This window comes from Cnephaeus nilssonii, assembly GCF_951640355.1.
Source record: "Cnephaeus nilssonii genome assembly, chromosome: 13".
In the NCBI taxonomy this organism is placed as follows: domain Eukaryota; kingdom Metazoa; phylum Chordata; class Mammalia; order Chiroptera; family Vespertilionidae; genus Cnephaeus; species Cnephaeus nilssonii.
Window position 1 is genome coordinate 57,488,703 of NC_137084.1, and position 26,146 is coordinate 57,514,848.

General features: G+C 36.3%; 1 protein-coding gene across 1 annotated transcript; it reads right to left on the minus strand.

Annotated features, from left to right (window-relative positions):
* Positions 1 to 314: 314 nt before the first annotated feature.
* Positions 315 to 24,835, minus strand: CHORDC1 (cysteine and histidine rich domain containing 1). Its single transcript, XM_079789242.1, has 11 exons — positions 24,649 to 24,835; positions 20,124 to 20,173; positions 17,572 to 17,628; positions 16,294 to 16,451; positions 13,869 to 13,969; positions 13,159 to 13,217; positions 9,051 to 9,121; positions 7,639 to 7,744; positions 4,509 to 4,628; positions 3,996 to 4,058; positions 315 to 3,781 (listed from the first exon to the last, which is right to left on the minus strand). Exons 1-11 carry the CDS (start codon positions 24,710 to 24,712, stop codon positions 3,635 to 3,637), a joined length of 996 nt encoding a protein of 331 aa, XP_079645368.1. The 5' UTR covers positions 24,713 to 24,835; the 3' UTR covers positions 315 to 3,634.
* Between the last annotated feature and the right edge of the window lie 1,311 nt (positions 24,836 to 26,146).

Here is a 26,146-nt window from a genome sequence, read left to right on the forward strand (position 1 = left end):
TGCTTTTACTCAAATTATCAGCCTTAAAAAAAAGATAATCCATCTGGACAATAGCATAATCAAAAATGAATGGCAAGTTAAATTATTTTGACACAATCTTTAAGTAACGTAAAAATGTTTAAGGCTGGAAGTTTTATTTCATTTTAATAGACATTAAATAACCTTGTAAATTGGAAAACTAAAAAGTCATTAATTAGCATTTAATAAAAATATGCTGTTCAGAAAAACTGTTCTTGAATGAATTACACACAACTAAGAACTACATAAAAACTTAACATCAAACAATAACTACACATAAGAAAATGTTGCAAGCCCAGTATTTTAAGGATAATGCCACATACACAACCCTGTGCGCCTACCCTTACTTAACAAGGCACGCCATGCAGCAATTCCAGATGAGTTTAAGTTGTAAGATACTTGGAACAGTAAGAAAGCAATCAGGTAAAAAACCAACTTCCCAACTACCCAACAAAACAGCAATGAAAATATATGGGGAAAAAGACACAACAACAAAACACAAACAACCCCAAAAAACGAACAACAAAACCTAAAAACAAGACGGACTTAGTTTTTCCATTTTAGAAGTGAGGACAAGAAATTATATAAGCAACAGAATCAAATCAAATACCAAATATGAGTTCTAGATCAAAGTAATTTGTAATGAAACACAAACACTTGTTAATGTTCTGATAACTTGAAAGTACCTGGCTGTTAAAAAAAAAGTTATGAGTACAAACCCAAATGCCCTAAAACTGACATCAGGCCTTGTACATGAGTTTTTAAAAAGTTTATTGTGGGTGTATGCATGACAAGCATTTTTAAACTGGAGAATGACTGATTTTTTAAAAAACCAAGGGGTGGCAGAGCAATAATCCAAAGTCACTTAATGTATTTGCAAGAATTCTCTAAGGTTCTCTTTACCGTAAGATGGCTGAAGAATTGTCTAAAGAAAACCAAACAAAAGTTATACATGATAAAAATTAAAATTGATGGTATAAAATATAAATTATAATAAAATAGATTACAGTCCTTTGCCAGTATATGGTTAGAAGAAGAAGTTACACCTTTGACCTATAAACATTTGTCTATGGTTGACTGATTTCAATTTATATTTTTAATGGTTTATAAATTCCTGGCTTAAATTATTACCAAAACTTAGGATACGTCTCAAGAACTACCATTTAATAGTGTTCCTCTAAAAACGGATGGTCAAAATTAATGGTCTACTTTAGTTAATAGTATTGTATCAAGACTAATTCTGAGTTTTGTAAATGTTTTATGATTATGTAAGATTTTAACAAGAGGAAGATTAACATAACATATAAAAAACTCTGTACTTTTTTTTTACAACTCCTCTGCAAATCTAAACTTACCTGAAAATAAGAGGGTGAAAATAAATAAAAGCTCAACTTCTTAGGACCTTTATACTAGCAAATGTGCTAGGCAAGAAAAATAATTTTTCCCATGATTAGTTTAGCTGTCAAATTAGTTACCAAGTATATAATAAACCTAGCTTTGACTGCTTTGCTATAGTAATTACTCGCAATGCTAAGAAAGACAAGGTATATTTCTAGAGAAACAACTTAATAAAAGTTAAGAATTTTAATTTTTTGAAAGACTGATAAAAAACACATTTTACCTAATTATAAATGTGTTGCTATATGTATGTATGTATGTATGTATGTATGAGTTTAAGAGAAGTATCATTTAGATTTTTATCTGGCCAGCAAATTCAGAGGTTCGTGGAAATGAAGAACAGAAGGGTCACTAATGAAACCAGACTAAAGAGTATGCTGCATCCAAAAATAATACAAAAGTCAGTACTTTGTAACTAACTCTTAGGTGTATAATCCACTTGCTCTAAATAATAGTTCAATCGCACAGAACATAGTAAGGTAATGTTTAGGGGAAAATAGCCTCAAAGAAGGACACATAAAAAAAGGTATATTAACTCATTACCTCAAATCAAAATAATAGCAACCTTTCTCCTAAACCAGTGGTCGGCAAACTGTGGCTCTGTTGACTAATGAGTTTGCCAACCACTGCCCTAAACAATGAAGATTGCATGTGTCCTATTGAACCCAGGTCCTAAGTTATGAAAGCTAAGGTTACAAAATTTAAATACAATTCACTTATATACTCTATTTGGATACCAATTTTACTGCCAAAAATTTCTTGCCACAGTATTTTAGTATCATGAAAGCCTAGTTGCCATATTTTACATCTTTATTTGTAACAGAGCTAAGCCATTTAACAATTACATAACTACATCTAATAGTTATTTATAGAGTGAGATATACCCTTTAACTAAAATTGTATTTCAGCAAATTTTCCATGATAAAAATCCTATTCATCGCAGGGGAGGGGGTAGAGGGGGACAGGGGCGGGGGAAGAACCACTCAAAGGGCTTAGGAAATAATCATTTTAATCTATGCAAGCATAATTCATGCCCCAAAATTCTGCCAGAGTTTTGGCCTTCATAACATTTTTTCATTTTCTTTGTGAGCTCTGCACTACCTCAAAAAGTAATCTATCCTTTAATGGGTTCAATAAACATAAACAATCTAATTCTGTGATACTTATTTAATAAAGTACAATATATAATCAATATTGTATCACCTAGAATTGTCACTGTTCATGAAAGCCTAAAACCAACAATTACACTATTTTTATTTAATATGTAATAGCTGTCATAAAGCAAAGCTCAAATATTTAGTTTTCTGAAACAAGTGTATTTCCATAATGTATTTCTATAATTTTATATAGTTTACCAACAGGAAAGCCAGATATATATATTTAGTTTCTCTTTATATGTAATTAAAAATATTAAGAGGGTATGGCCTATGATTCAGATACAATTTAGCCATCACACCATACCAAGACCTTATAAATAATCAGGAGATATTTAACATTATTGCTTAGTCTTATAAAATGATGAATTTTAAATAAATTCATACCTCTATATTTTTTATTTATCTTTCCTGTATTCTTAAGTGATACTGCCTTGCAAGTAATATAGGTACTGATATAAATTTTTTGCAATTAGTTGCAAATAAATTGTAATTTATTAATCAATGCATATATTCCTCTTTAATTAGTTACTACACTACCTCACAATTAATCCTCCTACAGAAATTAACCGTCCAAGTGGAAAAAAACATTGCAGAGCTTTAACTTTTAAAGAAAGATTTTTCAAGTATTATAGGAACACAAACTCATGAAAAAAATAATTAAAAATTTGACATTCCATCTTGCTTTACTAATTATGGAATAATAGAAAGAGATGTTACTTTATATTTATCTGTTTAACACAATATTATACTAAGAACTACTCTACTTATGAGCTATTTTCTAGCTACTTCAAGTTTGGGACACAACTATAGTTCTATTAGTGAGGAGAAATGAATAATCAATCTTCAAACAAAAAAAAAAAAAAAAAAAAAAAGAAGAAAAGAAAAAAAAGGAGGCATAAAAAGATAAACTGACTTTGGCTTTTAAGAATCTACACTGTTGACCCTGAAATACCAGACAGATTCAACTATAACAGCAAAACAAAAGATTACAGCAGCAAGCCACTACTTCACCACATATTAAGAATTCTGAAATAGGCAATAACTTTTTATTCCCTCTCAATTTATTCTGTTTTATCTTCTTTTTGCTTTTCCTGGTTTTTGGTTGCAGGCAGTTCAAGGCTTGCCCATTGCATTGGTTCAGCTTTTCTCATGGTGATCTCAATCTTTGTTGCAGTCATAGTTACATAACTTCGCTTTACATCAATCACCTGCAAAATATCAAAGAGAATTAAAGTAAACCTGGGTAGTATAGTTAGTCTTACAGGAAAATACTGGTCTTCCCTATTTTAATTATAAAAAATTCCAAGACTCTAATGCTATTTAAATACCTAGATTTCACCTTTTTGGTTAGAATAATTACTAAAGTATTGTCTTTTATTATACAAATGGTATTTTAAATTATGCTGGATTCATAATACTTACACCCCATAATTTCACATTTTGATGAAATTCCTTCTCTCCTTCGAATACAATGTGCACATTTAACTGAAAAAGATATTTATAGAAAGCTGAATAACTGATCAAATCCAAACTCAAGGTTTATGATATAAAACAATGATTATGAAAAATAAGAATATATTGATAAAAATCATTTAAGCCATTTTAACAAACTGCCAATATTGTACTTTTTATTCGAAAAAACCATTAACAGAAAAGAAAAATTATCTGAAATTTCCCATTGAGAGAACGAAGTACCATATTATTTGATACATTTTCTAAGCTACTACAGTGTCTCCAGAATGCTCCAGAACTGTATTATGTAGAAATTTTCATTTAAAATAGTTCCTTTAAAAGTAATTTCAAACTATTTTTTTCAAATGGGAAAGATGAAAAGATCTTACCCTAAAGCCAGTTCAAATCAGAACAATTATTACATCAATATAAAGAATAAATGTATAAAGATAATTTTTGCTCAGAGATCTTTAGTGTACTTACCAATGTACTATTTGCTACTACTTGACTAAGTTCTGGAAGTGAATTTTTAGCATATACTGAAATTGTGACTTGACTCCCAGTTTGATGCCAGTCATGTCTACATGGAACAACTTTTTTCCCCTGTAATATAAGACAACCTTTATGAATTTACAAAGCTCCATGTAACTTCTTAAAAAGAGGAATTTTTTAAAGACCTATCTACATGAGAAAAAATTATCATGTAATCACCTTTAATGCTTATTATAAGAGTAAACTTCTAAAGTTGCCATAAAAAAGTTTGAATAGTAAAATATATTATGATACAAAGAACCTTTACAGTTTTATGATTTGAGAATACATGTATTCCTCCTATTTTTTTCTTTTATAGCCATAAGTATTAACATATATTTAAAAATGCAATTTATGAACTCCTACAAAATTGTATCCAATTTTAAAATTAAGTACAGCCATAAAAACATTTTTGAAGACTGAAGTGAAAAAGACATTTGCTTAATGCTATAACCAGACAATATATTAATATCATGCGTAGGAATCTTTGATTTATTTTCTACAAATTGGAATTTGGAAAAAAATAATTGACTACTTACAACTATTTTTTTGTTTGTTTGTTTTAAATATTTTTATTGATTTCAGACAGGAAGGGAGAGGGAGAGAAATAGAAGCATCAATGAGGAGAGAATCATTGATTGGCTGGCTCCTGCAGGCCCCCTACTGGGGATCGAGCCTGCAACTCAGTCATGTGCCCCTGACTAGAATCGAACCTAAAACCTTTAGGCCACAGGCCGATCAATAATCTATCTCCACTGAGCCAAACTGGCTAGGGCACAACTATTTGTTATTGAATAATTATTTTCTTCTCATAAATAACATATAGAAAAAGATGAGAATTTGTGGAAGTAGTATTTTGATTAATTATAATTATGGAAATTATTATCTGCCAGTGGTACATTATTAGCAACTATTTTAAAAAGACAAATTGTGATTTGTTTTATAAATGAGGGTTAGTCAAATAATGCAGGAAACTGTGAGGTACTATAGTTGTAAAAAACAATATTTACATTTTGGTACAATTATGCTAACTGAATTTAAATTACTTTTTTGTTGTTGCCATTAGACCACTGGCTTAGACATTTTATACTTGATATATGTATGCATTAAAAAATAAGAAAAACCCTGGATATATCTCAAAATAACTGAAAACAGGGACTCAAACAGATACATGCATGCCAATATTCATTGTAATATTATTCACAACAGCAAAAAAGTGAACACAACCCAAGTGTCCATCAAGAGGTGAATGAAGAGCCTGGTCAGTGGGTTAGTCATTGAGCATTGATCCATGAACCAGGTTGTCACAGTTTGATTCCCAATTAGGGCACATGCACAGGTTGCAGGCTCGATCCACAATAAGGGGCACGCAGAAGGGCAACCAATTGATGCTTCTCTCTCATCATCAAGGTTTCTATCTTTCTCTCCCTCCCTTCCTCTCTGAAATCAATTTATGACATATGTATTTAAAAAAAAAAAAAAGGGAGAGATGAATGGATAAACAAAGTGTAAGATACATACATACATACACACACACACACACACACAAAGAAAGAAGTATTAAAACATGCTACAGTGTGGATAAGTCTTGGAAATATTATGCCAAGTGTAATAAGCCAGACACAAAAGGACAAATATTGTATGGTTCCACTTATATATCTAGAATATACAAATTTGTAGAAATAAAAAGTAGGTTGAGGTTACCAAGGAACTGGGGAGGCAGCGGAATGGGGAGATATTGATTCAATGGTATAGCATTTCTGTTTGGATCAAAAACTTTTGGGAAAAGATAGCAGTGATGATTGCATAAACATTTGTGAATATACTTCAGGCTACTGAATTTTACACTTAAAATGGCAAATTTTTAAACAATCTGAACTTTTCTTTCACACAATTTTATAATTCTGCTTATTCTTTTCTATAAACAGGAAATATAAAGCTATTTTAATTTACAAAAAAATCTCATCAAGGGTTCTATTCTGAAAACTTTTGCATATAATAAAAAACAACAGTTTATTTTTTTAAATGAAATCTTCAAATTTTTGGACCTAGGAGAAAATACAAGGAGACTTCACTCTTTTGCTAATAAGACACACCTAGAAGTTTTGTGATAGACGAATTATAATTTGACGGATATACAGTGTGGGACAAAAGGTTTATAGTTGTTCATATGAAAATAATACAATAATTAATAAGTAATAATACAAGAATAAATCCTGTGTTTCACACAATCACAACTGTAAACCTACTTTTGTCCCACCCTGTATTTATAATCTCCAACCATGTGTTATTAAAAGGCAGAAAATATAGGATACTCACATGCAGAAGAAATAAATTCCTACAGCAATTTGAAAATTTACAATTACTTTTTAAGTTAAAAGACATATACTGAAAAGGTTTGCCTTGGATTTATTAGTGCCAATGCAGCACATAAATCTAACTACATTACATAATACATTAATAATAGCTCTCAAACACTTATTTAGCAATAAATTGCTTGCTTTCTTACAGCTTACTGGGATTTATTTGGGGGAATTATTTGCAGAGCCCCAAGTCTTTTAAAAAGCTGCCTAGGGAAGTAGGAACTGATGCTTTCTTTTTTCTGTTGATCAATTTCCCTGCAAGCAAAGGCATTCAAAACAATTCCAACAAGTCTGCAATACTCCTCTTTGGCCACCAGATGAAGTGTTTGTGCATCTGTAAATGGCTGAATGAACTTCTAAGAGGCCAAAAGACAATCAGAGGTCTAAATGATCGATAACATCAAAGGAGCAGAAAAGTGATTTTTATTAAAAAAGTGGGAATAAACCACAGAATTACAGAAAAATATCTAAAAATTTTTCCAGGCTTAAGTATTTCATAAAAATGTATATACTGGCATCAATATATACAATGACTATTCTGGTCAAAGGGCATGCTCTGGGAGTTTGACTCAGATTACTTTTAGTTTTTAGGCCCATCAAAACTCTGTGTGAGACAGAGACCAACTTTTATTTTTAATCTAAAGACAGGATAATCTCAAATTTTAAAAAATAACACAGATGAATATGCCTTAATATGTTATCTCGAAAAGGTTACTTACAGCATCTTTTGCCGTCCACATGTGTTTCCCTCTTGTACAGCCCTCTTGGGCTAAGAAAGTATTAAAATCAGAAGTTTTTCTTCTACAACAGCTCCAGTATTTCATCCTTTAAATTATCACAGAAAAATTTCAGAAATAAAATCTCACAACCAATTAAGTCCAGAAGTATCGTAGTGACAAGTGTGATGTAAAAAAATCAGTAAATGTGCAACTTTAGTATCTTAAATCTAAGTAACCAGTTAATATTATCAAGACTAATAATTTTAAAACCATAATGTCATTATAACAATTTTGGATCTTCTAAGTCAGTGGTCGGCAAACTCATTCGTCAACAGAGCCAAATATTAACAGTACGACGATTGAAATTTCTTTGGAGAGCCAAATTTTTTAAACTTAAACTTCTTCTAACGCCATTTCTTCAAAATAGGCTCGCCCAGGCCGTGGTATTTTGTGGAAGAGCCACACTCAAGGGGCCAAAGAGCCGCATGTGGCTCGCGAGCCGCAGTTTGCCGACTATGGTCCTAAGTAATGGTGCTTAAAAACACCACAGAATTACAAATCAGCTTTTCACCGACAGCTCCAGTGTCCTCATGAAGCTACCAAAAAGTGCTATGACCACAGTTTTATAACCTCACATTTTAATAACCCAGGAAAATGAAAACATGCAAACAAACTAAAAACTAACGTCTGCATATCTGTGAAGGTCAATCCCAAAGTATTGGGGTTGTGAATAATGAAACCCACTATTACATACTTGATAAAAATCTAACATTAGAAGACAAAAATTACAGTAAAACTTTGGGCTTGATTTCTGAAGAACAGTGGAAACAGAATGGAAGATTTCAACACAGTTTTTCTATAAACTACAGGACAGTTGAGAGGCTCTCAAACTGTAGACAAGTGTGGGTGTTTGGACACCACAATGTCGGTGTCATTAGTGCCCAAGGTCAAAAATTATAAATGTCCTGCAATGTGCAAAATGGTTCTTCAAACAACAAAAAAACTATTTAGCTCAAATAGGTATCACATCCTATATAATAAAGAGCTAATATCCTAATTAGTCAGGACGGCGGAATGACCTTCTGGCACGACTTTCCGGAATGACCGTGGGCAGGGCCGCGAGGCCACGAGGCAGCTGGGGCTGCGAGGGCGGAGCCCCTTGCACAAATTTCGTGCATCGGGCCTCTATTAAAATGTAAAATAAGGAGAAACATGAGATTTGAGTCACAATGGCCACTTAACTGTAATACTTTTTCATTTTCTCATGATAAAAAGACAAAACCCACATTTCTAGATTATTGTAAAGATTACACAATACAAATAAAAATATCTAATTTACTGCAGGGCAAATAATGTTTAAAGGCATATTAACTTTTCTAACCTCTACCATAAAGTTTTAATAAGTAAATTACCCTTCATGGAAAATAGGTACACCAGAATGATATACACAGACTTCTTCTAGACTCTGTAGACCCTGATATGTCTAAAAGAAATAATAAAAAAAGAAACAATATTAGCTTTATACCTCAAAGTTACATTTCACACATATTTGTAGTATTGGTGACCTCTATGAACTATGAAAATGCTCAAGAAATAACATAACCTAGAATAGTCACAAATTCACCCAGGACATTTCAATAAGAAATGAAAAATGATTACTGTTTGAATATGCTTAAGTTTCAGTCCCCTATGAAAAAGGCAAATAGAAAAGTAGGCAATAGGATGTATTAATATGCTTTCAGACTTTTGAGTATGAAGTCACATCCAAGAATATTGAGGTATTTAAATTTACAGAACAATAATAAAACCAAGAGATTCGGAATCTCATCAGAAATGCAGTTACAGTATGATTTATGTGCATAGTAAAATCTGTTTGGGTATTAGGAATTAATATGGAAAACCTAGTAAGCAATTCTGCAAGTTCTAGAGTGATTTCTTATCCCTACGAAGGGTAAAATGAGCTGCAGACCTATATATATATATCCAGGATTTGTCTGGAAGATCCGGGCCCCATTGCTGCTGTAGGTGAAGGCTCTACAGATGAATTCACAAAAAATTATGTTAATAAAACATAGATGCAGCCAGTAATATATTTTCTCTCTATTTTGGTATTTACTGTAACCACCTACAGTACAGAAAATAAAATTCTGTACATTTACTCTTTTGTAAATCTAAAGTCCTGGGTATGTGTATCTCCTAAAGATATACCATAAGTACATGAAACTCAGTATGCTAGATTCTGAACTTATCACTGTTGCCCCCCAAATCTATTTGTCTTCCCACCTTATTTGATGGCACCATATCAACTCAATCTCCCAAAGCAAAATTCTGTAAGTCCTCTTCAATTTTTCCTCTCCCTCCAATCATATGCAGTCTATCAAAAACTGTCAATTTGACTTAAAAATATCAACTTGACTTGCCAACCTTTCTCATGATCACCACCAGATTTTAGGTAATCTATATATATATATAAAATAGAGAAATACACTAATTAACCGGGACGCTGCAATGGGTCAACTGGCAGGAGGATGTTGTGCACGCAGCGTCGGGGGCGGGGCGGCAGGGGCCTCCTTGTGCCTGCGCTGGGGGAGGGCTGGGGGAGGGCCTGATCAGCAGTGGCCGGGGCTGCTTCAAGGGCCGGAGAGGGAGGCAGGGCCGGACCGGCGACTCGAGAGTGGGCAGCGCTGCGTGATTTCGAATGGCACGCTGCGCTCCTAGTGAGACTATAATAACAGATTCTCACTCAAGGCCTTGAAGTAAGCAGATTTCTTAAACAGGACACAGAAAACACTGGTCACAAAGGAAAAGATTAATGAATTGGATTTATTTTTAAATTTAAGAGCCTCTATAAAAAGCTGTTAAGATAGTGAAAATGTATACTGTCTCTAACAAACAAAACTTTTATCTAAAAAAATATAAAGAATTTCAAAAATCAGTAAGAAAAAGCAAATTTAATAGGAAAATAGGTAAAAGCTTTGGACATTTCACAAAATAGGATATCCAAATGGCCAATAAAAATACAGGCAGGTACTCAATCTCATCACCTAGAAAGTTAAATTAAAACCACAATCAGAACACTACATACCCACCAGAATGGCTAAAATATAAAAGATCGATATTACAAAGTGTTACCAAGGTGCAGAACAAATGAAACCAGTCTAACAAACTGCTGTAGGAGTGTAAATACAACCACTTTGAAAAACTATGCAAAAATATCTGCTAAAGCTGAACATATGCACACTATAATCCAGCAATTCCATATTTAGTCATATCTCTAACAGAAATGTGTACATCTGTTCCAAAAGTCATGCACAAAAATGTTCACAGTATCATTAATCCAAAAATTTAAAGGACAATAGAAAGGATAAATTGATTGGCACATTCAAACAATGGCATATTTCAAAGCAATGAAACTGAACAAACTACAGCTAATGCAACAAAGATCACCCTAATATTTTATTAGGCAAAGACAGAGACAAGGATATTTGTTCTATGATTCTATTTACATTAAGTTCAAAAACAGGCAAAACTCATCTATGTTGATAGAAAACTGTGGTTACCTTTGGAGAGTGAATAATGAGAGGGGACATAAGAAGGGTTCTGCTTTGGAAAATCCCTCAAGCTATCAAACTTGTATTTGCATGTCTTTAAATGTATATTCCAATGAAAAAAGAGTAAAAATTTTCTGTAATAGCCTTCATAACCTAGTCTCACTTTTGAGCATTATAAAAGCCTTTCAGGATCTGGCCCCTATTTCTCTCTTTTAATCTCAACTTTGCATGAGCAAATTCTGTTCCATTATTAACTATTTTTTGTTTTCTGCATGCTACTTTTACCACACCTCTGCTTGGGATATACTAATATATCCTTTTCCTTTCTGTCCATTTACAGAACTATCATTGTTTTTCAAAATTCATCCAGGATACCTTCTTTCTGTGTCTCTTTCTCCACTACCCTACCACTTGCACTGACTCTCCTACCCAAAGAATTATCATTTATCCACTGCTTCTACCTTTGTGAAGACGTTTATATTTCCATCCCTAAATGAGCAAGGTGATCTCAAACTTAACATGAGGATAAACTACAAACCTGCTCCTTGTAACTCATCTTCTTTCTTCATCAATGCTCCACCAATCACCTATCAGGCGTCCTCAAACTACGGCCCGCGGGCCACATGCAGGTGTTTTTGCTGTTTTGTTTTTTTACTTCAAAATAAGATATGTGCAGCGTGCATAGGAATTTGTTCATAGTTTTTTTTTTAAAACTATAGTCCGGCCCTCCAACGGTCTGAGGGACAGTGAACTGGCCCCCTGTTTAAAAAGTTTGAGGACCCCTGATACATGCTAGAGACACAAGCCCCCTTCCTTCACTTCCAGTTCATTAGCAAGTCCTGCTAATAATACTTCAAGATATCATTCATTCTACATGCATTTGCCATGTGCCAGGCACTGCTCTAAGCACTCAAAATACAGCAAAGAGGCAAAACAAATACAATCATTTCCTTCTAAACTTTATATAAGGGAAGGAGGGGAATGGAAAGCTAGATGAAACATTAGCAAAATAAATATGCAAAATAAGTATTATGTCATAAGGTGTGAAGTACTATGGAGAAAAAAAGGAGTGGAAATGTTGGAGGGTATGCAATTTTACATAGAACAGGGCAAGAGGGGGAGGCCTCACTGAGATGTTTGATTACATCCCACATTTAACCACTTCTGAAAAACATATTTCTAGTCTCACTGCCTGGTCTTCCACAATAATATCCTAATTACTTCTCCTTCTTCAAATTCACTCTTGCCCCATTATAATTGCCACTTAGCAGCCAAAGACAAATTTTTTAAACCCCTCCTTGAAACAGATAACAGCTTCCCATTTTACTTAGAATAAAGCCCAAACACCTCATTGTGGCTTTTAAGGACCTCCATAATGTTGCCCACCTCTTTTCCACTACTTACTTACACACCTTTGCCCAAGCCCCACTGACCTTTCTCATAATTCTCTGAATAGACAAGCTCTAAAGCTTCTATACATACTACTCCCGAGGCTACTCCAAGATTTACTTAACTCATCCATACATAATTCAGATTTTTGATTTAGTGTCACTACTTTATAAAAGATTTTTCTTGACATTCTGATTTAAATACCTTCACTCTTTCCTTGTCTTCGTGACTATCTGAATTCATTTTAATTACCTATTTGTTGTTCTTTCCTCTAAACTAGACTATCAGCTTCACAAGGACAGAGATTTCTGCTTTAATTTACTATGTTCCCACCTTAAACAATGTCTGGCACATAGTAAGCTCTCAGTGAGTGCTGACTATATTAGCATTATTTAATCCCATGACTCTATCAGATATGCTCCTCAGACAGTCCCTTATCCATGTTCACAGCCATAGCTCATAGCACAGTGCCCAACATGTAACAGGCACACAAATGTGTGTTGAATTGATTTACAAAATTACACTTTTCCAAAATTAACATTTTACTTCCATGATTCAACACAAATTTTACAATATATACCTTTGTACACCCGCCATTTTTACATGAGGTCCCAATCTTAATTTCATCACTGTCTTCTTCTGAAACAAAAAAAACAAATGAGAAACATTAAAACAGAACACTTTACTATAGTGCCATTCTTAAAAAGTAACCTTTGTTTTATTTTAAAAATAAAACAAATATTTTTAAAAATAATCTAAATACAACAAACATATTAAAATTAAGCATTTTAAGTAACTAAGTTTTCTATGTGACCTTTCAGGTAATGTATTTAAAAAGCTAATAAGCCAACTATTGTGATTAGGTTTTACCGATATCTCTAAAAGGCTATGTGACACATTTCTATTCTTAATACAATATTATATCCAATATCTTAACCTTGTTTGAAAGAGAAATCATGAAAGGGTACTTTTCTCCCATGGGTATCACGTATAGGTCAGGGAATATATTTTACCGAGTGCACAAGGAAACATTTATAATTATCAAAGAAACTTATCTTACTGTTTAAAAATAGTAATGAATTGAAGAAGAAAAATAATTTAATTAACAGGCTCTCATTTTAAATAAACCACATACCCAATCTGTGGTATTACTGGCATTTAAAAAACAAGTTCTTTACTACAATGTGCTACGTATGTATTTTTTATATTTATATTCAGTAAATTATACAGCTCCTTTTGCTTTTAGAAATTGTACGAAAAATAATTGCAACATACAAAACAAAATCTTACCTTTGTTTTTTTCATTCCCAGATGACAGTTTAAGTTTATCAAGTGCTTGTTTTAGGGAGGCAGATACTTTTAATTCCAAATTTGTCATTGGTTCATCTGGGCTGGAGAATTTTAAAATTTTATTACCATCATTGATGTACTAAAATATTTCTTTGTACTAAAAATATATATTTTTAAGAGCTTATGGAAAGAAGCCAAATTATGTGTGAATCAAGATTTTCCCATTATAAATTTTTAAACTGATTTTTAGAGTGAATAAGGGGGAGAGAGAAACATCGATGGGTTGCCTCCTCACAGGGCCCTACCAGGGATTGAACCTGCCTCCTTTTGGTGTATGGGATGACGCTCTAACCAAATGAGCCACACCAGCCAAGGGGAGTTTTTCCAAATAACTGCTATAATGTATTAACATGTCTAAGTTTTTAAAAATATATTTTATTGATTTTTTACAGAGAGGAAGGGAGAGGGAGAGAAAGTTAGAAACATCAATGAGAGACAAACATCAATCAGCTGCCTCTTGCACACTCCCTACTGGGGATGTGCCCGCAACCACGGTACATGCCCTTGACCGTAATCGAACTTGGGACCCTTGAGTCCGCAGGCCAACGCTCTATCCACCGAGCCAAACCAGTCAGGGCAACATGTCTAAGTTTTAACAGAAAAGGTTCTGATATTAAAATATTAAGTCTCAAATAATCATGCTATTGCCAACAGAATGAATTATTAATCAATAGGCTAATGGGAAGAAAATAAAGAGTGGCAATCCAAGTTTGTCAACATGAGTATATCCAAGGAAGGGGCCATGATGTACTTTTATGTTTCATGACTAAGCAAAATGCTGAGTATGTAATAAACAAGCAATAAATATGTACTAAGTGAATCATATTCCTAACTGGTGGAGATAATTCACTTTGTGTGGACACTGGTATATCTTTAAATTCAGATGTATCACCAGGCAATTTTAGTAGAGTTAATAAAACAGTAACAGCATCCCCTAGCATTTCATATGATTAAGTGACGTATGTACGATCTGTTTAAGGCCCATTCAATAGATATTATGACTATTAATAAACTCAGGAATGAAAATATAAAGCCTATTCATTCCACATCCTTAATGAAATGAAACCTCTGATGTAGGAGGCCATTACCAAAGTACATAAAAACCTATATCCTCAAAATCTCTATAATACCACCAAATATAGGATAAAATATTTATCTCACTTCTTCTAAAGTAAAATTAGTAGTAGTCCATTATTTAAAAAAAAATAGTAACTCATATTGACAATTATAGTATTATAAGTACACTGTAATACTTAAGGAGTCATGCCACAATTCTTGTCTTTTTCTGATAATTAAAAAAAAAAACAAACTTTTTAGACTGCCAAGCAAGGCATTTGATAAAGTCTCTCATGATTTTTAATAAGGTGAAGTTGGAATAAAAATCATTTAAGTAGTTTGCTTAAATAAACAAATAATCAAAATGTCTCTTGGGGTTCTTATCTTGGTCTGATATAATTCAATATGCTATAAATTTAAGATCAATAAAGGAAAAGTTGGGAAACCCTAAGTCCATAGAGTAAATAAAATATCAACAGGAGCCATATTTGAGGACAAAGTCCAATTCAGCACTCAAGTGCAACATGAAGAAGACCTGGTGTAACAGTGACACCCAATATGCATGTGTAGGAATATAAAATTGATTCTAGACGAGTATGAAGAATCTATATAATTCTACTGAGCGAAAGTGCTTTAACAGATATCCTATGTAAATCAAATACATTGAAAACTTTAGCAGATATGCTATCTAAATCAAAGTCAGTAATAATGAGATTAATAGTTTCAGGCATCTGAAAGTACTAGTAGAAGATGGCACTAGGCTTCTTCTAAGTGACAAAATAGACAAATAAAAGAGAAACTTTGGCTCAATACAAGGGAAAATCACATACTGATCTAGTAACAATGGACCCCTCTGAAATAAAAGGACATTCTTCTTTACTAGATTTGAAAGGGAACTAAAAATTTTCCTGTCAAGAATGTCCTAAAAGATATTCAAGAAACAGTAGAGAAAATGAGAAGGAAGACCTCTAAGTTATTTTTCAACTCAAACTGATGAAAAGGACAATTCCTTTCCAGAATCTCACTATGCCAGTGAGAAAGACACAAGCCAAGGCACAAGGCGGATGTGTGGCTCCCCCCCAACCATAAGTATGATGGTACAGTGACCAAGTCTGCAATTAAGTTTACTGTGTACATGGCCTCAAGTTGAGGAGGAATAAAAATAAAAGATATATCTAAAGGAAAACCAAATGGTAAAAAAGATGGTGACCTAAACAACTGTTACAAATGCAATTATGCAAAACCATAATACTAGGAACAAATGCTATTATTTAAGTGTGACAAAAATATGCAACTGTAAGACATGTACCTTGGCCTCTTTATTGCTTCTACTGGTTTAGGGGCTTGAATGATGTGCTCCTGAAATTTGGGTTTCAATTCAGATAGTTCTTTCTTCTCAGTAGTCTTGACTTCAGGTTTGACTGGCTCAGGTGGCTTTTCACTATTGTGCCTACCTTTTGTACAGCCCTGTTAGTGAAAGGTATTCATTAAGAGTTACCGTCTCATCTATTTCACATGCCTTGATAGAAATACTATTTTTTAATTCTTTATTAATAAGTCCTCTTCTTCACTTTTATCATACTGACTTATTTTAAGAAACTAAAAGTAAGACTCCAAATTTGCTATTATTTGTAAACTAGAGGCCTGATGCACAGATTCGTGCAATTAAAGGAAATTAGATAGTGGCCGGCAGGACTGGATGAGACCGGCCTGACATGCCCTGGAGCCAACCTCCTACAATCTCTCCCCAGCTGGCCACACCTAGAGTGGTGCCGAGGCTCAAAGGGCGTCTGTGAGGTGAGCGGGGTTGCTTTGGCAGGTGGGGACCCTCAGCCTGGCCTGTGGGGATAGGGCCAAAACCGGCAGTCCAACATCCCCTGAGGGGTCCCAGAGTGCGAGAGGGCACTCTGCAAAGTTGCTGTCACTGGGCAGTTCCTGCATTTAGCGTCTGCCTCCTGGTGGTCAGTGTGCATCATAGCTACCGGCCATTCAGCAGTTGCTTAGCCTTTTATATATATTGATGAGATATTATATTGAATAATGCATTTTTTTAAAAAGCTTCTGAATAACATTTTATAAATATCTACTTAATTCTCTATTAAACATACAGCACAAAATTCTTGTTGATAGGAAACAAATTCTGGAGATCTCACAAAGATAATTCTATAAATTACTTATAAAAAAGGACCTCATTCTGATCCCCAGTTCTGCAACTAACTAGCTTAGCTACATGACTTTGAACAATTAATCTTCTCAAATCTCAGTTTTCTTACCAGTAAAGGAGATAATGGTAAGATATTTTTTGAGAGGACTGAATAAAATGATAGAATACATGGCACATCTGGCAGGTGGCAAACATAGAATAAATGCTAGCTACCTTTTCAATATTCCACTGAGTCATACATACATTTTAACATCTCTGAAATCATAAAATTAATGACAAGTCAATTAAGTAACAGCTTTAGTTTCCTTAAAAAGTATGATCTGCAAGTTAACAGAGCCTCGTCTGAAATCAGATTCCTTAAATCTGGAGCTTCCCAGAATATATACTCTTCAGGAGATAATCTAGAAAAAGAGTAATACTTACTACAATGCTTAAAAAATCAGAAAAATCCGTTGTTCTTCTCCTACAGCAAGACCAACCCTATGAAACATGAGAGGGGAAAAAAAAAAAAAACAGCTGAAAACTGTATTTGCATGAGAACCACAACCCAGTAAAATACTCTACTTGTACTTATCTTCTTGAATCCTGAAGTGACTTGTCTATATATTTATGTATTTCATAATTTTTTAAAAAATAAAGTGAAGTGCTTTATTTAAAAAATCTGGTAAATCACAGAAATAATAATTTAGTTTCTAAATATTGTAGCTGTTCTTCAAAATACGAGTTCTACCTGTCTTCAGAATAACATAGATTAATTAACATAGTAACCTAAGCACTGTTAGATCTTTGAAAGTTAAATAACCTTTTCATTCAGAAGCATAAAAATATAGAAACTGTTATCCACTGTGTACCTTCTAAACGAAATATCAACTGGCTCATCAAAAAATGACTTGCACTTTAATTCCAATGTAGTACAGAGAATGAGGAAATAAAAAGGCAGCAAGACTTTGGAGGCCTGAAATATAGACTAAGGGCCAGCTTTGCACATACCCATCTGGGCCTCACGCCACCTCCTTTCCCCCAAATATATTGAAGAATCTGGTAGTGATTTTTTCACAATATGCATTAAGAGGTGCTTGTTTTTGTTTGTTTTTTTTAAAGAAAAATTTTACACACATTTCCTTTATTTTGAAATGTAATTCTTTTTTATTCTGAATTGAGATATAGATGAAAAGTTACTACAACCTTAAATAAAGGGTTTAAATAGCATTAATAATATAGTCATCAGAGAAGTTATTCCATGCAAGAAAAGGCTTTATTGTCTTAACTATATATGAAGAATTTTATCAAGTATGGTGGCGATACTGGGCTACACAGATGAGATAGACTAGTTGTTCCCAAATGCCAATCTGGGATGCATGGTAGTCCTCAGTAAAATGAGAAAAAATGAAGGATAAATTTAAGTATGTGAGTATAAGGTTCCTGTTGTTTCTTCAGAAGGATTGTCTTTTTCTCTAAAGATACCTCTTCTAATTTGAATATTAAAATTTTCTTTCTTTTGATACTGCAATGTTTAACTTCTTACTTGATCAAGTATAAAACTGGCAACAGTAAACATTATATTGACTTACAAAGTTTGTCTAAAATCGACTGAGCTGTGAAATCCAGTAGTCTTAACAAGTCTAAGTCTTCAAGAAATGTTTATAGAGACAATAATAAACAGTAGGGTTGGAGAAGAGAGAAATAAAAATACTTCAAAGTAAAATCATTAACATTAATTAATCAGAATTAATTAATTTTACTGTTGTTTAGTAAAAAAGAGTGATGAACTGAATGACTGGAAAGTTAGTGATATCTAGCAGGAGCAAGATTGAGAGGCAGGCTATTTTTGGAATAAGAGTCCACTGTTCTGCAGTTGCCAATTACACAAAGAAATGGAAATATGTTGGAGAAGCCATAGAGGTAACATCTGAGGGAGAGGAATGAATTAACAAAATGAGAGAAAGTAGGAAGTCGAAGACTGAGAAGCAAAGTATGACTATGGTTAATAAGTTGGAAGAAAACATCAAGGAAAAGAAAAAAGAAAAACATGCAGTAAGAAAACTAAACTTAGAATAAATGGTAGGCCAGGAAAGCTAAAACATCCCTCACTCCTGGGGAAAAAAAAAAAAAATTCCCACAGAATCACAGTTTCCATCCTTATAAGTTTGTAAAAAGGCTAAAAAAGCCATAAGGAGTCAGGTCTCAAGTTGCCCTACTGAAAGTTTGTTCCGTTTCCCTCACTTAAAACTAACTAGAATAACATAAACTTGCTATTCGCTTGTACATCTTTGTTTATAGTTGGCTATGGAACAGCTAACTGTCAAAAAAGATCCAACTACTCTCTGAAAGGTATATTAGAAATTCAAAGGGGATCAACAGAATTAAACATGCAATGAGATTGCTAATGTTCCTAAGAAGCAGCCACACCTAAAGCCATGTAGCCATGCTGCAACATTTTCTTTTTAAGATATATAATGGGAAATGTACCATATTATCATACATTTTAAAAGGCCAATAAACTCACCATGAAATACCTGGACAAACAACATTCTATTATTTCACTACTTCTCCAGACAAAGAACAGGTGGGAAACAGGTGGCATCTCTTTCCTGTTCACTTTCACTCTGAAGTACATGCTGTCCCGAGATTGGCACCATTAAGTGTTTATGAACAATCTTTCCTAAAACTCAGAGCTGCTCTTATTAGACAGCAGCTGTCTGACAGACTGAGATTAAGATTCAAAACTACTTTCATTTCCCTTCAAAATTAGGAAAGTGAAGAAGTGAAGGTTATAGAAAATGAGTTGGGATAGCAATAACAATTTTATAACTGGAAAAGATCTGCCCCTGCATTTAGTGGAGTACTTGCTTAAATCATCCCAAAATGGTCATTAAGAAAGCAGAATCACAAAAGATGAGAAAATACAGATTTAGTATTACAGCTCTAAATTTACTCTATAAATACAAAGAGGCTGAAATATATCAAGTTCCTACCTTTAATGCATCATGAAAGACTGGTACACCTGGGTGGTATGTGCAAGCATCTGGCCAAAAACAGAGAAGAAAAAAAATACTGCTTTATAATAAAGAAATAACATCATTTCCTTCAGGTGTTAACATTTGGTTGTTGTAGTTGTTAATCCTCACCGGAGGACATTTACTCATTGATTTTTAGAGAGTGGAAGGGAAGGAGGGAGAAAAGGGGAGGGAAGAGAAGGGAGGGAGGGAGAGAGGGGGGAGAGAGACACAGTTGATTGGTTGCCTCAGGGGCAGGGGATTGAGCCTGCAATGAAGTACATGCCCTTAAGGAGAATCAAACCCTCAACACTTCAGTCTGCAGGCCAATGCTCTATCTACTGAACCAAACCTGTTAGTGCTCAGGTGTTAACATTTTATCTTCTTTCCAAATGCAGGTAATACTTTTCCTTAAAAATTCACTAATGCTCAAATATGATGCATGGCACACAGTGCTTAATATAACATTGTATTAAAATAGTAATAAAGTTCTAATTTAGGAGTATGATAGCTATAGATAAAAATAAATGAAGAATTGTTCAAGTATAACAAATTACATTCTGTATTCCTCTAATCTTTGTAGTAAAATTTTAGTACCAAAACTTGAAGCTCCAAGATTTTGACTGTTATCTTTCAATTCTGTTTTTACAAAAATACTGTCAAACTTTAAGATTACCTAAGAGATAATCTTAGGACAGGAATGAATTAACAAAAAGATAGTTTAGAAGAATAGGTTCCACAGTTTAAAAACTGTTGTACTATCTAATTGCTAATTAACTTTCATAAACAGGTGTCAATTCTTAGAAATGAACCTCATTAAAAAGAAGGTGAAGTTCTATAGTCTATTTTCACCGACTGTTATTCTATATTTCCTTATACGTTTCTTCATCACACCACCAATTTTTACCTAACTCATGAAAATGGGCTTTAATACAGTTTGTAGTATGGGCAATTACATTGAAAAAAGCCACATAATAGACAGACACACTTATCAAGCCTAGGAAAAACACAGTTCAGTTCCATACCTGTGTAATCTATAATAATAAAAGCATAATATGCTAATTAGACCAGACAGCTGAACAACCTCTGGAGGAAGCCGGGACTGAGAGGGCCGAGGCAAGCCACCTCAGCTGCAAGCGCCAAGCCCCTTGGACGAATTTCGTGCATTGGGCCTCTAGTTTTTTTAGAAGATGTTTTGCTCAACCTTCATGTCCGTTTGGAATTCAACTGTTACAATCTCTGACTCCTGGTGTTGATTAAATACTGGTACTTATAGAAATCTCTCTATTCCTGCCTTAACAGCCTAATATGGTTTCCTAACTTAGTAACCAGGTGTTATCTAGATACTAAGCTAGCAAACAGAACAAGAAAGTGTCAAGTATTTTCATGGCACAGTAAATAAACCCATGGATTAGAAAGAAGCTATTAATTAAGGGTAGTAAAGGAATTAAGGACTAAAAAAGGAGGTTCAAAGTAGAAATGAATGTGCAGAGGGATATGAAATTGAGAGGGGAATCAAAGTAGTGAATAGAGACTTTTAAAATGCCAAATTTACCAAGAGTCAGGGGCATAAATACATAACAGTAAGAAGCATTATCATAATAATGGTCAGTTTTCGGCAGAATAGCAGCAGCAATGAGTCAGGTCTTAACCATACAACTAGTATGAACAACATCGGAAAATCACCGCTTTCAAAAGCAAGCAACAAATAGATGGACAATGTCCTCTCTAGCCTTTCTGTAGCACTTTTACCAGTTTTTCTCCAAGTAATATTTTATGGGTAAGAAGTTACAACATGGTAGTGGTTAAGAGCCAAGGGCTTTTAACATTGGAACTGACCCGGACTCAAATTCTGGCCTGCCTCTTGGCAGCTGTTTCAATTTTCTCATATATGTGGACTAAATAAAATACTGTTTGTGAAGTGGTGCTTTTTCCACAATAACTGTTTAACATATGCAAGTTACCAGTCAGGTTTCCTTTAAACACTCATTTAGTTAGCTGTGTTTCAAACTGAAATGTTCTATCAGCTTAGAAGAGTCTTGTTATTTAGTCAATACATGTCAGACCTCTCCCATTATACAGAACTTTCTCCTAACATAGTCCACAGTTCACCCTTTGCTCTTGTCTTCTAATCTCTACTCCTTTTTCTTAACTTTCCATTCTATCAATCAACCTACTGGAATATTTATTCTAAGTCTCTAAATCGGGGTGGGAACCTTTTTTCTGCCAAGGGCCATTTGGATATTTATAACATCATTCACGACTTGACAAAATTAGCAACTTAAAAATTAGCCTGCTATATTTGGTCAAACATTTATTTAACTCACCCCTAATGCGTTGGCAGGGCCAGACCAAATGATTTTTCGAGCCTTACACCACCTGCTGAATGCTCCCCACCTCTGCTCTAAATAATCCCCATTTTGCTAAAGCAAAGAACTTTAGGCAACTTGATTGGCGTTCCCAGCTGATTTTGGTACTGCTGATGAGACTGTCCATGCCTCTGGCGTTCCTGTACCCCACCCCCAAACTCTTTTTGTACCATTTGACACACATAGAGCTGACTTCCAAAAAATGGTGTATCTCCTCTTAATTTTAACACCCTATAAATAAACATACTGTCTGGTACAACCAAGCATCAGCCTTTCACCATTACTTAGTATTAAGTTAAAGTAGAACACATGCAGACACTAAAGCAGCTTACCTTTCCCACTCCCCCCCCCACCCCCTCACTGGAGGATATTTTTCCATTGATTTTTAGAGAGTGGGGGAAAGAGAGAAATATCGATGTGAGAGAAACACATCGATTGATTGCCTCCTCCATGAGCCCCACCAGGGCCAGGGCCAGGGCCGAGCCTGCAACCGAGGTACCTGTCCTTGACCGGAATCAAACCTGGGACCCTTCTGTCTGCAGGCCATCGCTCTAGCCCACTGAGCAAACAGGCCTGGCTAGGGCAAGGCAGTTTACTTTTCACATAGGCTACCGATAGCAAAGGGCTTTAAAAGCCCTCACTCCTCAATTATGTCATCACTGAAATCTCACAATTTCCCCCTTGAGTAACAACATTAATGTCATTAAAACATCAAGGACAATCGCTTGAGTACTGTACAAAGATTTATCTTTTCCTTAAGAGTCTTGCCAATGCTCTTATTTTAAATGATGCCACCAACTCACCTGTGCACCAAGATAAATATGTCAGAGATCTCAGAGCCTGGAGATTTAATCTCCTTCACAACGTGAAACCATGTTGCTACCACGTTGAACTCAGCCTCTCTGAATAATACCTACTTCACAGGGTTGTTGTGAAAATTAAAATGAGATAATGCTCTAATGTCTAGCACATAGAAAACATACACTAAGTGCTAGAGCGGAATTTGAATAAGTGTCACCTCAATATTCAAATAATCAAGTCACTTCTTTATCCCATTCGCCAATCAAAATTCAAGTTCATTGATCACTTCCTATTTTTCCTCTAGTCTAGTGACTTTTACTTTACCTCCTTAATGCTACACCTTGGTGTTGTGGAGTTAATTCAATCACTTCTATCCATAACGTGGCACGCTATTTAATTTAATTTGGCTAATCTTCACCGGAGGTTATTTTTCCCATTGATTTTTAGAGAGAGTAGAAGGGAGGGAGGGGGAGACACACATCCCCTGGTTTCCTCCCGCACGCACCCCCCACCCCCACCCCCACCCCCCGACAGGGGCCGGGATGGAACCTGCCACGCAGGTACGTGCCCCTTGACCGGGAATCGAACCCGCGTCCCTTCGGTGCACGGGGCGAGGCTCTAGCCACTGACCCACACCGACCAGGGCGAGAGGGCACGTGATTAACATAGAAAGGCCGGAGCAACAATACCCAACACCACCACGGCTGTACCACCCCCCGGGGCGGGTGTGTCAACACCTGAGATTCAGAATAATGTTCCTCACCGAAGAGCGCACTTACAAAAGTAAGTCTATAACGGGGGGTCTGCCATGCACGCCGCGAGCCGGCTTTCAGACAAATGAACTTCTACACGAATACAACCCGCCCCCCGCCCAGTCCTCCAGCCTCTGTGCGGCTGTCTGTATAGCAAATACATATACACACATACAATGCACACACACACACACAATGCACACACACACATACAATGCACACACACACACACAATCACTGCGAATCAACCGCCCAGGGAGACCAGGAGCGCCTGGCTGCCTCTTGCTTCCTCCAGGAGACGAGGCTGGAGGGAAAGGTGTCCTCAATTCCAGGCGAATTAGAGAGTGAGCGGCCGGGAAACACGTGCAGCCGCGGGGAGAGCCGCCCCCGGGGTGCGGGCGGCGGACCCAGGCTCCCGCCGCGGGGTCCGCGCGCAGGGGAGGCGCTGCCGGGGGGCCCGGGAGGGACCCGATCGGGGGCAGCGGGGCGAAGGCTCGCGGGAGGACCCCGGACGCCGTGGGCCCGCGGGCGCCCCCCGGGAGGCGGGGGAGCGCGGAGCGCAGGCGGGCGCGTTTCCCTCACCGTCGGAATTGCTCTCGGCGTCGAAGCGCTGGCCGCAGCCGCGGTTGTAGCACAGCAGGGCCATCTCCGTGCCCAGCGGTCCGAGCAGGCGCAGCGCCGGGGCCGCAGGGCGGTGCGCGTCCAGCTCCCCGCGCCAGCACCGGTCTGTCGGCGGGGCGGCAGCCGGCTTCCGGAAACGGCCGCTTTCAGGTCAGGAACCTTCGCGAATTTTCCGGTCGCGCAGGCGCAGAGATGGGAGGGGGGGTGGTGGGCGGAGGAAGAGGGAGGGGCGGGGCTTCGTCCGGGGGCGGGACTGCAACGGGTCACGGTCCGGGGCAGACTCTGGCTGGGGGGCGGCGGGGGCTGCAGGCTGGGAGGTGGGCCCAGGTGGTACCGGAGAAACCGGGGTCGCGGAAAGCTGGGGCGGCCGAGGCAGGGACCAGCGTTTCGCAGCCCCTGGTTGGCTCTGGGTGACTCGCGCAGATACTGCCCTCTCACGCTCAAGACTGCAATTACACCCCGTTGTCCATGGTCTCCCCACCGGATGCTTGAGAGTCTCTGCAGAACCGTGCGGGTTTCCTGAGTCCTCCGACTAGGCAGGGCGTGGTTGCTGCGGGATGGGTGAGAGGAGGGGCGGGGACGCTGCCTGTGTGTGCGAGTCCTTCGCCTTCAGTCTGAAGCTCTGAAGAAATGTGGGCCGTGGGAGCGATTTTTACTAACTGGGTCCTTGGGGTCAAGTCGCTGGGAAAATGCAAAGCGCTCAGAGATCAGAGTATCAAAGGAAAGAATGGCTCTAATGCAGTGCAGGCAGTGGTCGCTCTTGCTCTGAGACGCGGGTACCTGTTGCTCTTTCGTGTTAGTTTCCATTTAATTAGTTGGTCAATACATAATTCTTCAACCTTGGCACCTCTAGTAAGATTCCATCAAGGGCATGGTGCATCGCCTAGTAATACTACATTAGCAGGCACGCGCAAGGGACTCTAGCTCCGACTTGTATACCTGCCAAACGCCTTTAGATAACAATATTAAAATAGGAATACCAGTAGTTTTTCAGAAGTACAAAGCTATACCATGTTTTTAGTGATCCCAAGTGTGTTAATGAGAGATCAGCTCATAATTCCGCCTCCCCTCCCCCGCCCCACAATAAAAAAAGACTTCTCATTTTTTCCATGGTCCCCTCCCCTCTTTATATTTACAAATATTATATGTAATGTAGAAGGATCCTGGGTTCCATTCCGGTCAAGGGCACATGCCCGGGTTGTGGGCTCCATTCCCAGTGTGGGGCATGCAGGAGTCAGATCGATCAATGATTCTCTGTCATCATTAATATTTCTATCTCTCCCTCTCTGAAATCAATAAAAAAATATATTTTTTAAAAAAATAAACTTTAAAAAAAAAGTAATGTAGTAATTCCAACCTGGATATATACAATGTTGTATTCTTCACTTAACCTAATATGAGTATTTTTCTATTTTGTTTCGTTATGAATGATGAAGTAATATTCCGTTGGATAACTATT